The sequence below is a fragment of the Peromyscus californicus genome, unplaced genomic scaffold (genome assembly GCF_007827085.1).
Source record: "Peromyscus californicus insignis strain IS unplaced genomic scaffold, ASM782708v3 Scaffold_6__1_contigs__length_162567912, whole genome shotgun sequence".
NCBI classification, from domain to species: Eukaryota; Metazoa; Chordata; class Mammalia; order Rodentia; family Cricetidae; genus Peromyscus; species Peromyscus californicus.
The window spans coordinates 75,546,631-75,560,766 of NW_026294584.1; the positions used below are offsets into that span (position 1 = coordinate 75,546,631).

At 42.3% G+C, this 14,136-nt stretch overlaps 1 protein-coding gene across 4 annotated transcripts in view; it reads left to right on the forward strand.

The window, feature by feature from the left end:
- The window catches only part of Herc3 (HECT and RLD domain containing E3 ubiquitin protein ligase 3), a 103,915-nt gene that overhangs the window by 43,213 nt on the left and 46,566 nt on the right, over window positions 1-14,136 (forward strand). For all 4 annotated transcript variants that reach the window (XM_052719161.1, XM_052719162.1, XM_052719159.1 and 1 more), the window contains 7 exons: window positions 710-786; window positions 5,899-6,023; window positions 7,320-7,379; window positions 8,506-8,617; window positions 8,977-9,166; window positions 11,639-11,802; window positions 11,927-12,040. In XM_052719161.1, the coding sequence (XP_052575121.1) occupies window positions 710-786; window positions 5,899-6,023; window positions 7,320-7,379; window positions 8,506-8,617; window positions 8,977-9,166; window positions 11,639-11,802; window positions 11,927-12,040 (842 nt within the window). The remainder of the gene's footprint in view (window positions 1-709; window positions 787-5,898; window positions 6,024-7,319; window positions 7,380-8,505; window positions 8,618-8,976; window positions 9,167-11,638; window positions 11,803-11,926; window positions 12,041-14,136) is intronic.

Genomic DNA, 14,136 nt, shown 5'->3' on the forward strand with positions numbered 1-14,136 from the left:
GGGGGTTGGAGTGTGTGAAGGGGATATGTGGATATATGTAATATTAAACAAACTGGAAAGGTTTGTGTATGTTTAGGTGTCTGTGTGTGTGCATGTAACAGTAGCAATTAAAAGGAGGCTATGCTTTCAAAAGGGAGAGGGCAGGGGTGAGTGTGACGGGTCAGGGGAGGAGAGCAAAAGGGGGAAATGATGCAATTACATTTTAAATAAATAAAAAATTAGGTGGCCTTCAGAGTGTCCCCATGTCATGGGGTGTCTACCTGGGGCTGGAAAAAGAGGCCTTTGCGTTGCTAGCATCATCCTGCAGGGGATGGAGAGGGCCACATGCAGATGTGGGATTGCCGCGCACGTTACCATTTATAGTGGTGCCCGTTTTAGAATTCAGGCCAGTGGCATGACCGAATTAGCATGAGAAGTAGAGACAAGGTCAGGGTTAGCTGGCTGTGAGGGAGGCAGGCGGGAAGGGTATGGGCACTGTTTCTTATATTTATTTTTAACTGATCTAGAAACAATCCTAGGCAGTGAACCAGGAGGGGAGGCCTCTTCTCTGCACACAATTAAAACAGATAAGACCCCCCCTCCCCCCACCCTTCCCCCCACTCCCCCACCCTCCACACCCCCCCTCGGCCAAAGCACACTTTGGAAAATCAGAGGAGGATGGAAGGGAGCAACCATTGAAAAACAAACTGTTTGAAATTTTTTTTGACAGATCGCTTTAAGTACCGTGTCGTTAAGCAGATCTTCTCTGGGGGGGACCAGACGTTTGTGCTTTTCTCCACGTATGAGGTAAAATTTTCTTTTGATTTTCACATTCACAGCAGAATGATGGTAGTCAATGTTTATTTTAATAGTTACACAAAAGCTTTGTGGTTCTTTGTTTCTACTGATTTTTATCTTACTGAAAGAAACAATCTAAGCCTTGACGTTATCTCCACTTAGCTCCTTCAAATTGCTGATAATTATCCTGTTCTTAACATTGTCGAGAACATCATTCTAATTTATAGTGTAGAATTACTTATTTATATCCATATTTGTTCTAAAAGAAGTTTAAGGAGGCTTGGAGCATTTGTGTTACTATTTTTCTGTTTCGTCACTGTTAAGTGTTAAGTACCAAATGCCTTCTCGATGTTTGCTGACTTAGTGGATTTCCTTGTTTGATCTGACTGAGTATATAATAAAACATATAGGTGAGATACAAAAAAGTTCAGATTTTTTTATTATTCATCACCTGCTCATGATAGCACACCAAGATTCCCCTTCTCTTGCTCCTTCGTCACTCTGCCAAAGAAGCCACAAGAACAGTGGCATACATGGGCACACAGTGCACACCTCTAACTCTAGTACTGGTCCAGTAGAGACAGCAGTTCAAGGTTATCCTTGCCTATGTGGCCAGTTTGGGCTAGCCTGAGCTACACAAGACCCTGTCTCAAAGGAAAAGAAAGGGGGAAGGAGACAGCGCATTTTGTCTTTCAGAGTTCAAGGCCTGGTATAGATACAAGAGTCTATGGCGTTTCTCTAATTCATTCTAATTTTCATGGCCAAGGACAGTCAGCTGAAAAGAGTGCCGAGCTATGGTTTCTTCTTTTTCCTTTCTCCCACTCCTACTTCTATTTAACCAGCCCTGTATGGGGATAAACTCAAGGTAGTAGTTGGAAAAGCAGGAGACTTGGTTGGGAAGAAAAACAGAGGCCTTTTCACTTGGGAAAGTCTCTCCATCGCTCTGACGCTGCCATCTTTAAGCCCTGTCTCCTGAGTACCATTCTGTGATTCTATAGAAAAGGTCCTGGCCAGGCTGGAAGCTGCGATTGGTCAGCCATGTTTCAGGTCAGGAACCTGCGGAAAGCTGTGTACTTTAGCCCTCTCAGGGGTGATGTGGAATTGCTGCCTTGGACCTATTTTGGGTTCAGCTTTATAACTTCACAGAGAAATCTTAGAAGAAGTTGAGGTTATGCCAGTAAAACAAACAGTAAAAACACAGGGTCTCTTCAGTAACTTTTCTGTTTTCAAGTAGTAGACTTAGAGGAATTCATTTGTGTAAGAAACTGACTTTTGTTTTTTTTCTGAGAATTAAACATAAAACTTAAATTTCCTTCCTTTAGTAAATATACAGTACGATCTGTGTAGCCGAGTTTTAAATGTATTAATTGTGTTGGGTATGGAAAAACAACCCACTGATAAAGGAAGTAAGTTATATGATAGTGTTCGCCAGTAAGTTAAAGTTTCAACTGGGGAGAGGTGTCCTCTGTTTAAAGTTTCAAGTTCACAGTGGGATATTCCTCCCACCCGCTTTAAGACGATAGCTAGGCTTACCCAAGCAGCTCACTGCTGACTGCCCTTGGGCTCCAAAGTGCCGTCCTTGCAGCTCTGGTACACCTGCCTTTTCAAGTGCAAAGCCATACAGATTTACATGTCATATAATCTATGTATGTATGTATGTATGTATGTATCTATCTATCTATCTATCTATCTATCTATCTATCTATCTATGCACACACACACACACACACACACACACACACACACACACACACACACACTAGTTTAGATCCAGAGATTGAAAATTATATGCTTACCTGCTTAACGTATCACTACTTTAATGTGTGAGGTGTCAGCTAGAAAGACAATGTTTCAGATTCTTTTGGATTTTGAAATATTTGCATGTACATAAAGTATCTTGGAGATGGAACCAAGTCTACACAAGAAACTCGCTGCAATTCCAGTGCATCATGGAGGTGATGCCAAATGGCATTTTAAGTCACTATGTACGGGAACATGAAACTCGCTAGAACTCAAACCCACTGAAGGCTCGTTATACAGCATCTTAAGTCATTGTTTGCAGAACTGTGTAACATCCCAGAGCTCAAAGACACTGTGAAGGTGTGTTAACAGGACGTCTTAAATCACTGCGTGAGGCGTGAGATCCCCCTTCCGGTGTCACATCAGTTTTGGATTTTTGAAGCTTTCAGGTTTTGAATGTCCCACCTGTTCTCACATGTCCCTTTGCTGTGTTAGTCAGGGCTTCTGAGCTTAAACCACAGCCCCTCCTTTCCTTTTACCTTGTTCTCAGGGTAGGCCTGAAGAGGGAAACTGGTTGGAATCCTTAGATGAATGTGTTTGCTTCAAGCCTGTTAGCTATAATAGTCTCTGTCTCTCTGTCTTTGTGTCTGTCTCTGTCTCTCTGTCTCCGTCTCCGTCTCTGTCTCTCTGTCTCTCTCTCTGTCTCTCTCTCTGTCTCTCTGTCTCTGTCTCTGTCTCTGTCTCTGTCTCTCTCTCTCTCTCTCTGTGTGTGTGTGTGAGAAACTGAATGGTAATATGCTGATTCCCAACTTTGGATGTCCATTAGAGTCGCCCCGGGGGACCTCAAAGCTCAGTACATGCTGAGAAGTACTGAATCACTGAGCTGTACTCCCAGGCCTCCATACTTGCTGATTATATACAAGCTAAAAAGAAAAATACTGTACTAGGTCAGTGCTTCTCAAATGTCGCTGGGCTTTGGACTGCTAAGGGAACTTTGAAAATCCCGATGGCCAGCACACATTCCAGGCTAATTGCCAATGCATACTCTAGGCCAATTTAGTTAGACCACCAGCAGCAGGTGAGCTTTTAACATCCCCCAGGTGACTCAAAAAGTGTAATTTTCATGTTTGGTTCCCCTACCCACAGAGGGGAAGATTATGCTTTTTCTTGTGTCTGTGGGTTACTGAATATATAATGAAGAACGAGAAAAGCAGTTTGAAACCTACATATTTTCTGTGTGTGTCACTGTTGGTGTGCATTTTGCCCCTTTTAGGAAGCAATTCAAGTTTAATAGTAATAGTGCTTTACATCCGTGACAGGGGGAAAGGCAGCTGGGTGTGTGTCTAAGTTCTCCATGTTGATTTAAGAGTTTTTTTGATGTAATTCAATATTACATATGTTCTTTTTTGTATATGTCTGTAGTCCTTTTTTTTTTAGAATAGTTATCCAGAACAAGATGATCTGATGTGTGTTACAGGGGCTTTTCTTTATATAATGCTAGCTCACGGCTGTAGAGCAGAACCGGCAAGTTTCCTTTGAAAGCTATTTTATGTGCAAGTACAGAGGAGAAAACAATGCTTTATGAATTGATGGCTTTGACTGCTTGGATGTTACTTTTCCCTCCTTTAGAAGGCATGAAGCACTGTCAACTTTTTCTTAGTTCTGGATTATAAATAGCTGTTGGAGAAAAAAGGTTGAAAACAAGCAGGTTTAGAGAATGTTTCCTTTAAAATACCACTAAATGGGTTGGCAAGACAGCCCAGAGAGTTAGGGTGTGCCACTGAGTGGGCAACCCGAGTTCTATCCCTGGGACCAACATGGTGGATGGAAAGAACCAACTCCTGTAAGGTGTGCTCTCACCCTCACACATGTACCGTTGCATGCATGCACATACACACAAATTAATAAATCACTGTAATTAAAACAATATCACTGGGCTTGGGGTTGGAGAGATGGCTCAGTGGTGAAGAACCTTCATTGGCTGCTTTTCTGGAGGACCCAGGTTCAATTCCCAGCACCCACAGGGTGTCTCACAACCCTTTGCAACTCCATTTCCAGGGGATTCATTGCCTTCTTCTGGACTCTGTGGGCAGTGGGCATGCAAGTGGTACATGGACATACATGCTGGCAAAACACTTATACATATAAAAAATAAAATTTAAAAAGTATGTATCACTAAAGAAAGAATGTGCAGTGTGGGCATTGTTTGGGATTTTCAAGGCTATTATTAACATCCTTTTCGATACTTTCTTTCATAAGTTTATAGGTATATACTTGGAGCCAGAAATTAAGAGTCCCTGGGGCTGAGGAGATGGCTCAGTAGTGAAAATGCTTGCCCTGCAAGTGTGTGGACAAGAGTTCAGATCCCCAGAACCCTTGTAAAAGCCAGGTGGGTGTGGCATTAATCCCATCCTTGGGAGGTGGAGACAGAGGCTCCCGGGAGCAAGCTGGCTAGCTAGACTAGCCAAGCGGTGAGATCGAGATTCACTTGAGAGAGAGACTTTGTTTCAATAAGTAAGGTGGAGAGTGATCAGGAGAGTGACCAAGTCAACCTCTGGCCAACACAAGGTTGTGCTTGCACATGTGTGCACACCTTGTACACACACTTATACCTACACTTGTGAAAATATACCCATAGAGGGATGCGCAGCACACACAGATGGTTGAGGGGGGGAAATCACGTGACATTGACTTTTTAGAAATTGCTTACACTATAGATTATAACTAAATTCTGCTTTAAAAAAATAAACTTATTTAAAGAGAGTATTATGTAGCCCAGGCTGGCCTTGAGAACTCAGTATATAGCTAGGGATGATCTTGAACTATTGATTTTCCTCCCTCTCCTCACCTCCCAAGTGCTGGGATTACAGGCATGTACCATCATGTCTGGCTTAAACATTTTATGCTACATTTTATTGGAGTTGAGGGAACAATTACAGCAAATAACTGGTACCTCTTGGTACCATGTTGTGGTGACTCAGCAAGGGAAAGGAGACCTAGAAAACTTGTCATTGGGTTGAAACCGGCTCTCTAAAGAACACCTCCTCAAGGGTGAAGGAGACAGGGTTTAATGGAGTGAAATTGGGCTTCAGTAAATTGCAAAAGACGTCTCACCCAGTCTGGTGCGGTGCCCTGAAGTTGAGGCAGGGGAGCGGAACTTTTGTACCATAGCTACCTACTCCCAAGTACAGTAGAGTGCATCAGTGGCCTAGGGAAGCTCCTCCTTGATGCAGTAGTGGTACATGTCTCTGCTCCAAGGGAGAACTCCCGGAAGTTCTGAGTGCCTTCAGTTCATGAAGTCCAATGTGGAGACCACACTGGGGAAAGAGAGGGGAGAAGATTGGTGTCTATCATCTCTTTTTTCTCTTATGATTTCTCCAGAATTCTTCTCCTGCTGTTGACTTCAGGACTGTGAATCAAGCATGTTATACCAAGTTGATAAATGAGGAAACCATAGCAATTTGGAGACAGAAACTCGCAGAACACAACAACGCAAACACAGTCAAGTATGTGTTTCATTTCACTTCTTCCAAAATGTGCTGGAATTTTCTAGCTTAGTAGCTGATATTCTCTGCAACTACAGAGGTTGTGAATATAAACAGAGTTTTGCCGTGATGGAATCATTCTTGTAAGTTTATTTGGAGTCTCATCATTAGCCCCCATTAACACAGTGATTTCCTCGCCAATTCTCACTAGTCTTGGCTTCCTCATTGCAAGATCTTTGAAATCCCATGGAGGAAGGCCCAGGTTGGTCTCCCAGCTGAGAGCTCTCTGTATTTTGTTACCTGTAGAAGGGTTCTCTTCACACTGATATGTCAAAGAATTTTGAATCTTTTTTGTTTGTTTGTTTTTTATTTTTTATTTTTTTTCAGACAGGGTTTCTCTGTATAGCCCTGGCTGTCCTGGAACTCACTCTGACTGGTCTCAAACTCACAGAGATCCACCTGCCTCTTCCTCCAGAGTACTGGGATTAAAGGCACGTGCCACCACCACCACCCAGTAAGAATCTTGAGTCTTAACAGCCTTTTATTTTAGCTAATTTGTATAGCTTCTACACTTTTGTCATTTAATGTGATTAGTTGAAATGATAATTCAGAGGCTTCTGGGGAAAAGGCACAATAAAATGTGAAGCTTTTGTTGAGTTTGTTTTAATTTTTAAAGGAAAATAGTTTCCTTTCTGTGACACACTTGCTCCAACAAGGCCACACCTCCTAATAGTGCCCTTCCCTATGTGCAAAGCATTCACACATGTGACTCTGGGGACCATTCCTCCCCAGGAAACCATAGTTTCCTTCTCGCCATTTACTTGTTTATTCCTTGACTTTCATGGCAATCCTGGGTCCTCAGGAAGCAGGCACCTCTATAGAGTCTGCAAAATTTAGGTAATAGGAGTAAGTCTTTACTCATCTTTCTCAGAAGGTCAATCGAATAGGAAGATGTGATCGGGCATTTATTAACTTCTGTACATGGGAAATAACAGCCCACTTTTTGTTTGTTGGTTGGTTTTTTTGTTGTTGTTTTTGTTTGTTAGAAATGGCAGTAAGAAAATGTCCAAGCTTTTTGTTAGAAGCAGTTTTTCTTTTATGGGTTTTTACACTTGGAAAAAAAAATGTAGCTTGTGGGACAATTGTTCTTGTCCATTTGTGGGCGGAATACTGTTCTCTAAACCGGGTATGCACCTGCTGGAGGAATGGAGCTGCTCCGGTGACCTAAGGGCCTGGCTAGTCAGATGACTGGCTTGCTGCTGGAGCTTATAGAAGTACTGATTGTAACTCTTCTCTCTCCTTTTCTGTCTTGAATAGCGGTGTTGTTCAGATACTGTCTTCTGCAGCTTGTTGGAATGGAAGCTTTCTGGAAAAAAAGTAAGTGACCTAGAAGCTTACAAACCCGTGTGTAATATAAATACTTACCAAAGGCCGTGAAAGACTTCTTTTGGGTAGTAGTTGGTTTTGATTGAAGGGGAAAAGCTAACATTTGCATACAATTGAAATATCCAGTAATGATGGATTAGAGGACCCCAGGGTGGCAGTGTTTACTCACTCACCTCTCACTGGCAGATTTGCAGAGAGAAACTGCCCCTCAGGAGGTCTAGTGTGACAGAGGCAGAGGGAGGAAGTTCTCTGAGTTCAAGGCCAGCCTCGGCTACAAAGCAGAGTTCCAGAACAGCCAGGCCTGTCACACAGGGAAACTGTCTCGAAGAACCAAAAAGAAAAAAAAAAAAAAAAAGATATTTCTTTCTCAGAAATGATCCCTTTCTAGTTTCCTGGCGTCTACAGGTATTCCAAGATTAAACACACAAATCTAAAGAGTCAAAGCTGTGATCCATATATAAGAGAAAACGTACTAGGGTTTCCTTTCTAAGTCTGGATGTCTTAGTCAGGGTTTTCTAGATCTAATTTTTATTTTAAGTACTTTTTTGAGGAAGGCTTGGAATAAGAGTCTGTGTACCATTTGTTCATAAGTGGGCCCCTTTGCATAAGGGAAGGATGTGTGTGTGTGTGTGTGTGTGTGTGTGTTTGCTTGCAACCAGCTGCAACATCCACATCTAGCAAAAAGATACTGAAGCGGATCAGGCAAGGGACCTGCTTTTATGCTTTGTAAAAGACTTAGCTTGAAATGGTGGTCTTCATATTTTGACTTGGAGCGGTGGGCGGATTTGAAAATTTTAAGCCCTGTTTAAAAATGGAATTGCTCTCAGTGCTCAGGAGGCAGAGAGAGGCAGGTGGACCTCTGTGTTCAAGGCCAGCCTGGTCTACATAGAGAGTTCTAGGCTGGCAAGGGCTACCTTGTAAGTCCATTTCTCAAAACCAAACCAAACCAAACTGGAGTGGGAAGAATCACTGTAAGGCTTGTTCTGTTGATTTTCCCAAATTAGTGTTCTGTAGTATCTTCTCTACTGGGTCCAATTTAAATCTGCCGAGAATGGATAAGTGTTTGCTTTTTGTTTTCTTTTATTACATATGGATTTTTGTTTGTTTGTCTGTTTAGAATTGATGAACATTTTAAAACCAGTTCCAGATTCCCTGGGATTGACCTGAACTCAACTAGGGTTTTATTTGAGAAGTTAATGCACTCTCAGCACTCCATGATTCTAGAACAGGTATGTTGTTTGTATTTATTATAAAATGCGGTTTCCTTTGAGTTCAGCTTCTAAGACAAAAGGAACAGCAAGACAAAATGAGAGTCTTGCACAACTCTTATTAATCTTGCAAATATTAGTGTTGGGGGTTGGCTGTCTTTTGCTTACATCTTCCTAAGGAGTGGCCTCTCTGAAGTACCAGGTCTTGGTGGGTGGGAAGCCAGGAGTCTGAACCAGAGCCTGACTCCTCCTATTTGCTCAGTGCTCACTGAGTGAGCAAGAGTTGTGAGTTCATCCGATGACTTATGAATTTGGAGACGAGTTATTTAAGTCTCGGATGTGTTTCAATTTCTCACTGCTTTTTTCCTCCTCTCTTACAGATATTAAACAGCTTTGAAAGTTGCCTCATTCCCCAGTTGTCAAGTTCACCCCCAGATGTTGAAGCTATGAGAATCTACTTAATACTGCCAGAGTTTCCCTTGCTTCAGGATTCTAAGTACTACATCACGCTGACAATTCCCCTGGCGATGGCCATTCTGCGTCTGGATATAAACCCTAGCAAAGTATTAGGTGAATTCATCAAACTGAATACCACTGGTTGTGGACTTACTTTCTTTGTTTTGTTAGCTGGCTCTTGTAGATCTAACAATCTTATTTGTTGCCATTTAATACCTTTACCATTTAATTTTTTCTTTGCTGTTGATTTCCAGCTAACCCTGTTTTCAATTTGGGCAAATTAAACCTTTATTAAGTTAACTTGAAATGATTCATGACATTAATCCCAATATTGAGATATTCATAAAGTTAGATTATTCAACTTTAAACTATTTTCCCCCCTACACTTGCTTGCAGTTGTAATGCCTCAAATATTATCATCCGTCTGTCTGTCCATCTCCAGTACTGACTTTAGGGGGTGGGAGCCAAAATGAACGGATGTTGTGATATAGAGATCTCCAAGAAAGGAGAGATAGTGACCTAGCGAGGACTTACGGAGTGTTTTTGTTTGTTTTTTCTTTTTTAGGACAGTTGAGTCCACACTGATTTTTTGCAGGCTCTGGACACTTTGCTGAGATAAGAGGGTTCCTCAGCGAGCTGGAGAGGGTCTCTGCTCGAGTAGCGCCTGAGACATTTTTAGTAATCCCATGCAGAAACCTGTCACCTGGCTTTTTACTTTTTTTTTTTTTTACCCCTTTCTTGATAATTTTTTCAGGCGTTTGTTGCGACTTGGTAACTTGTGTGGTTCAGGTGCCCTGAGTGTCACCAGAACACGGCTTTCCCTGGAGCGAACAGACCTGCTTCTGGCTTTTCCATTGCTTTCACCTTCACACAAGAGATCAGTCCAGAATAATAATAATGAATGAATGAATAATACGCTAGTACTTAATACTTTCCATGATCGGGAGCGTGTTTTCTTAGGTGTTTCTAACAGGTGTAAAGTAGAGCAATGGCAGTTTTTAAAGACATTTTATCAGACTTTTTAAGCTTCAGTATTTTAAATTTTTTTATTTTTCTAGGCCAGATAATGCAAAATAGAATAAGATTATGGAATTTTATAATTAATTTATTTCTAGCTTCTGACAGTTCAAATTTAAAAGCGAAACCTCACAGCAGAGTGGACACAGTAGATGCCTGTCACACAAATCCAACACCTGTCAGCACTTTGTCCGTTTTTAAAATTCTTCCCCCATTTTAATTTTTTGGAGTTTATTTTATGTGTCTGGACCTTTTGCCTGCATGTATGTCTGTGTACCACATGTGTGCCTGATGCCATGGAGGCTGGAAGAGGGCATCAGGTCCCCTGGAACTGGAGTTCCAGAGGGTTGTGTGCAGCAGTGGAGGTGTTAGGAATACAGCCTCAGTCTGGAAGAACAGTCAGTGCTCTTAGCCACCGAGCCATCTCCTCAGCAGCCCTCCCACTTTAAGTTTTAATGAAATATTGTAAAGAAACCTTACAGATTTCAGTGCGGCTAAGTTCATTTCTGAAGAATCCAGTGATAAAATCCTGCTTGGTTATGTATGAGAAAGTACCACTTGGAGAGAATATACGTAATGGATTTCTTTTTATTTTATTATTATTTTTTTTAAGATTTGTTTATTTAGGTATATGAGTGCTCTATCTGCATGTACACCTTTATGCCAGAAGAGGGCATCAGATCCCACTGTAGATGGTTGTGAGCCACCAGCTGGTTGCTGGGAATTGAACTCAGGACCTCTGGAAGAGCAGCCAGTGCTCTTAACCACTAAGCCATCTCTGCAGCTCGTAATGGATTTCTTAAATGTTAATTATGCCTCGTAGCAGAAGGAGTGGTTTCTCTCTTCCTCTGAGTGTAAGGTGGCACAGAATGTCAGTAGTGGAGCGAGCAGGGCTGGAAGGATTACGGCACAGGAATGCTACTGCAGTAGATACAGTCGATATCCTGCTGCCCAGAGTATGCAGCCGGTCCCCACACAGCCTTGGAACTGAACTTCTTTAGATTAGTCTTCAGCATGAGTCTGAAACAAACAAACAAACAAACAAAAAACCCCGAGAAAACATTTAAAGAAGAAAGAGGCAGGGGAGAGGGCAGGAGCAGGGGAAGGAACAAAGGAAGGAGTTGAGTGGTTTTTTTTTGGTTGTTTTTTTTTTTTTTTTTTTTTTTCGAGACAGGGTTTCTCTGTGTAGCTTTGCGCCTTTCCTGGGACTCACTTGGTAGACCAGGCTGGCCTCGAACTCACAGAGATCCGCCTGGCTCTGCCTCCCGAGTGCTGGGATTAAAGGCGTGCGCCGCCGCCGCCGCCGCCGCCGCCGCCGCCGCCGCCGCCGCCACCGCCGCCACCACCACCACCACCGCCAGGCAGGAGTTGAGTTTTAGGGCTTCTTGTAGCTGTTTTCTCCAGACGTGTTTCAATGGTTCCTTTTAAAAATCAGTTTTGGGAAGCTGTATTGTAGACTAATAATAATTTATCTTCTAGCCGTAGGAGTTTTAGCTATCAGGAAGAAGACAAGAACCCTTGCCCAAGATTATGTCTTAACACATGTCTTTTTTTTCTTTCTTTCTTAAGATAACTGGTGGTCTCAGTCTTGCCCGAAATATTTCCTGAAGCTGATAAACCTCTATAAAGACGCGGTCCTTTATCTCCTAAAGGGAAGGAAGACATTCCTCATCCCTGTACTGTTTAACAATTATGTAACTGCGGCTCTCAAACTTCTGAAGAAACTGTACAGGGTAACTCCTGGGGACTTGGGCACGGGGAGGGGCTGCTAGGAGGAAAAGCCTGCTGGGGCTTGCTTTCTCTGGGAGACTTTTCAATTCTTTGGTTTTAGTTGTTCATACTTTGTGCTTTCGTTAGGTCAATCTGAGAGTGAAGCATGTGGAATACGATGCGTTTTATATCCCCGAGATCTCTAGTCTTGTGGACATTCAGGAAGACTACCTCCTGTGGTTTCTGCATCAAGCGGGGATGGTAAGAATTCCTGTAAAGCCCATGTTAAAGCTTTGGCCTTTTTGTGGTTTTGTTTGTAAAATGTACACTTGAGCCACATACCTTCTCTTGGATGCTAATGCTGGCGCCACACCTGTCTTGCACTCAGTTAACTTTGGCGTTCTTGAAACTTTGAAGTATTTTAGGTAACCCTAAGTGTCATAAGGGTTCATAGGGCATCTGGGGCTGGGAGTAGCTTAGTGAGAAGTGTGTGCTTAGCATGCTCAGGCTCTAGGTGTGATCCCCAGTGCCATATTAAAAAGGAAGGGAGGAAGGACTGACAGACGGACAGATGGAAGGAAGGAAGGAAGACCAAAATATCTAAAGCAGTGGATTGGTGGTTGGCAGAGGCGGTCTGGAGGCAGTGGGAAATTCAGGTTGTCTTTTAATGCATTTTAGGCTCCAGTTCCACAAGGTGTGACGGTTCTGGAATTCTGTTGTATAACAGTGTGACGACTATTTCAGTTTTGTTTTTTAGTTTATTTTTTAAATATTTTATCGTAAGTGTTTGGATGTTTTATCTGCATGTGTGTCTGTGCATCATGTGCATGCCTGGTGCCCACAGAAGCCAGGCAAGGCCATTGGATCTTCTGGAGCTGGAGTTACAGACTGCAGTGAACTGCCATACGAGTCCTGGGAATTGAACCTGTGTCCTCTGCAAGAGCAGCCAGGGCTCTTAACTGCTGAGCCCTCTCTCCAGGACCTTGTTTTGTTTCTGAGATAAGATCTCATGTATCCCAGACTAGCTTCAGACTCGTTATATAACCAAAGATGACCATGGCCATCCGGCCTCCCCACCTCTTCCCACGTTCTGGAGTTACTAGTGTGCTTCCACACCTGTTCTTTGTGCATTGTTGGGTATCAAACTCAGGACTTCATTCAGCTAGACAAACCCCTGCCTAATGAACTATGTCCCCAGTACATGCAAATATTCTTAATACTGCTGATCCGTACATTTGAAAAGAGTGAGGATGGTATATTGTATATTATATACTTATTTTTTGAACCACAAATTAGATGACTGGACATTAATATATAAACTTCTGGCATCTCTTGGATCTTGGAAGATCTGGCACACAGCTGCCTTCCAGAAGTCACCAGCTGGCTGGGTGGAAGAGCATCTTCTAGATGAGGCTTTCTATGTGCTACCATCCCTACTGATTTACCCCTGGCATTGGGGAATCATTTACTATTCATCGTTTTCTAACAGATAGCCTACTTCGCTCTTCTTACATGAGCTACCTAGACCCTGTGGCCACCTCTCATTGAGGATAGCTCAATAAGGATGTCATACATTCCTGACCCAACTCTGATGATGTTTGACATAGCACTCTAGGGACTGTGAATTCCTGTCTGCTACCCTAGGCAAGGCAGCAATTGCTCAGCAATAGCAGACTGGCCTGGATATATGGGAGGGTTGTAGGATTTGTACAGATTTGAATGCAGAGAACAGGCAGTCATTTGGTACTTGTTTTTAATGCAGCTGGTGTAGCAGATACATCTGAGGTGAGTCCTTTACCACTGGCACAGAATTCATCACCAGCATCAGGGTGGCATTTTCCCTGTTTGGTTTGTGAGCTGCTTTGCAGTCATCTCTAAGGGCAAATTATTCACATTAGTGTATTTAACTAAATAGCAAAGGTAGTTTCCTTTGTCAAATGGTAGATGGTCAAAGTAATGGAAATGTTTTTCTCACAGAAAATTTAAAAATTGAGACACTTGTATTTTTTTTTGTAAGATTTTGTTATTGTTTTGAAAAACAAAATGCTTTTCAACAGAAATGTTTTTAAAGAGTTGATACTGGAATTTTAACATGGGAGCATCAATGGACTCTAGTTTTACTTAATTTAGAAATTATGAAAGGTCGGTTTGTAAATTATAAAATGTTAGAGGTAGAAATAAGTCTGAATGAGTTATTTCAGGTAATTACTACTTTGTCCCTAGGTGGAACACAGAGACCTGGGGACATTGAACAGTTTTTCCTGTAGCTCGGTTTGCTCTGACATTCAGTTCTCATTTCCTTCTGGCCCTAAGAAGGAAACTGTTCATATTAGAGTTTCGATGGTCATGACCATGGT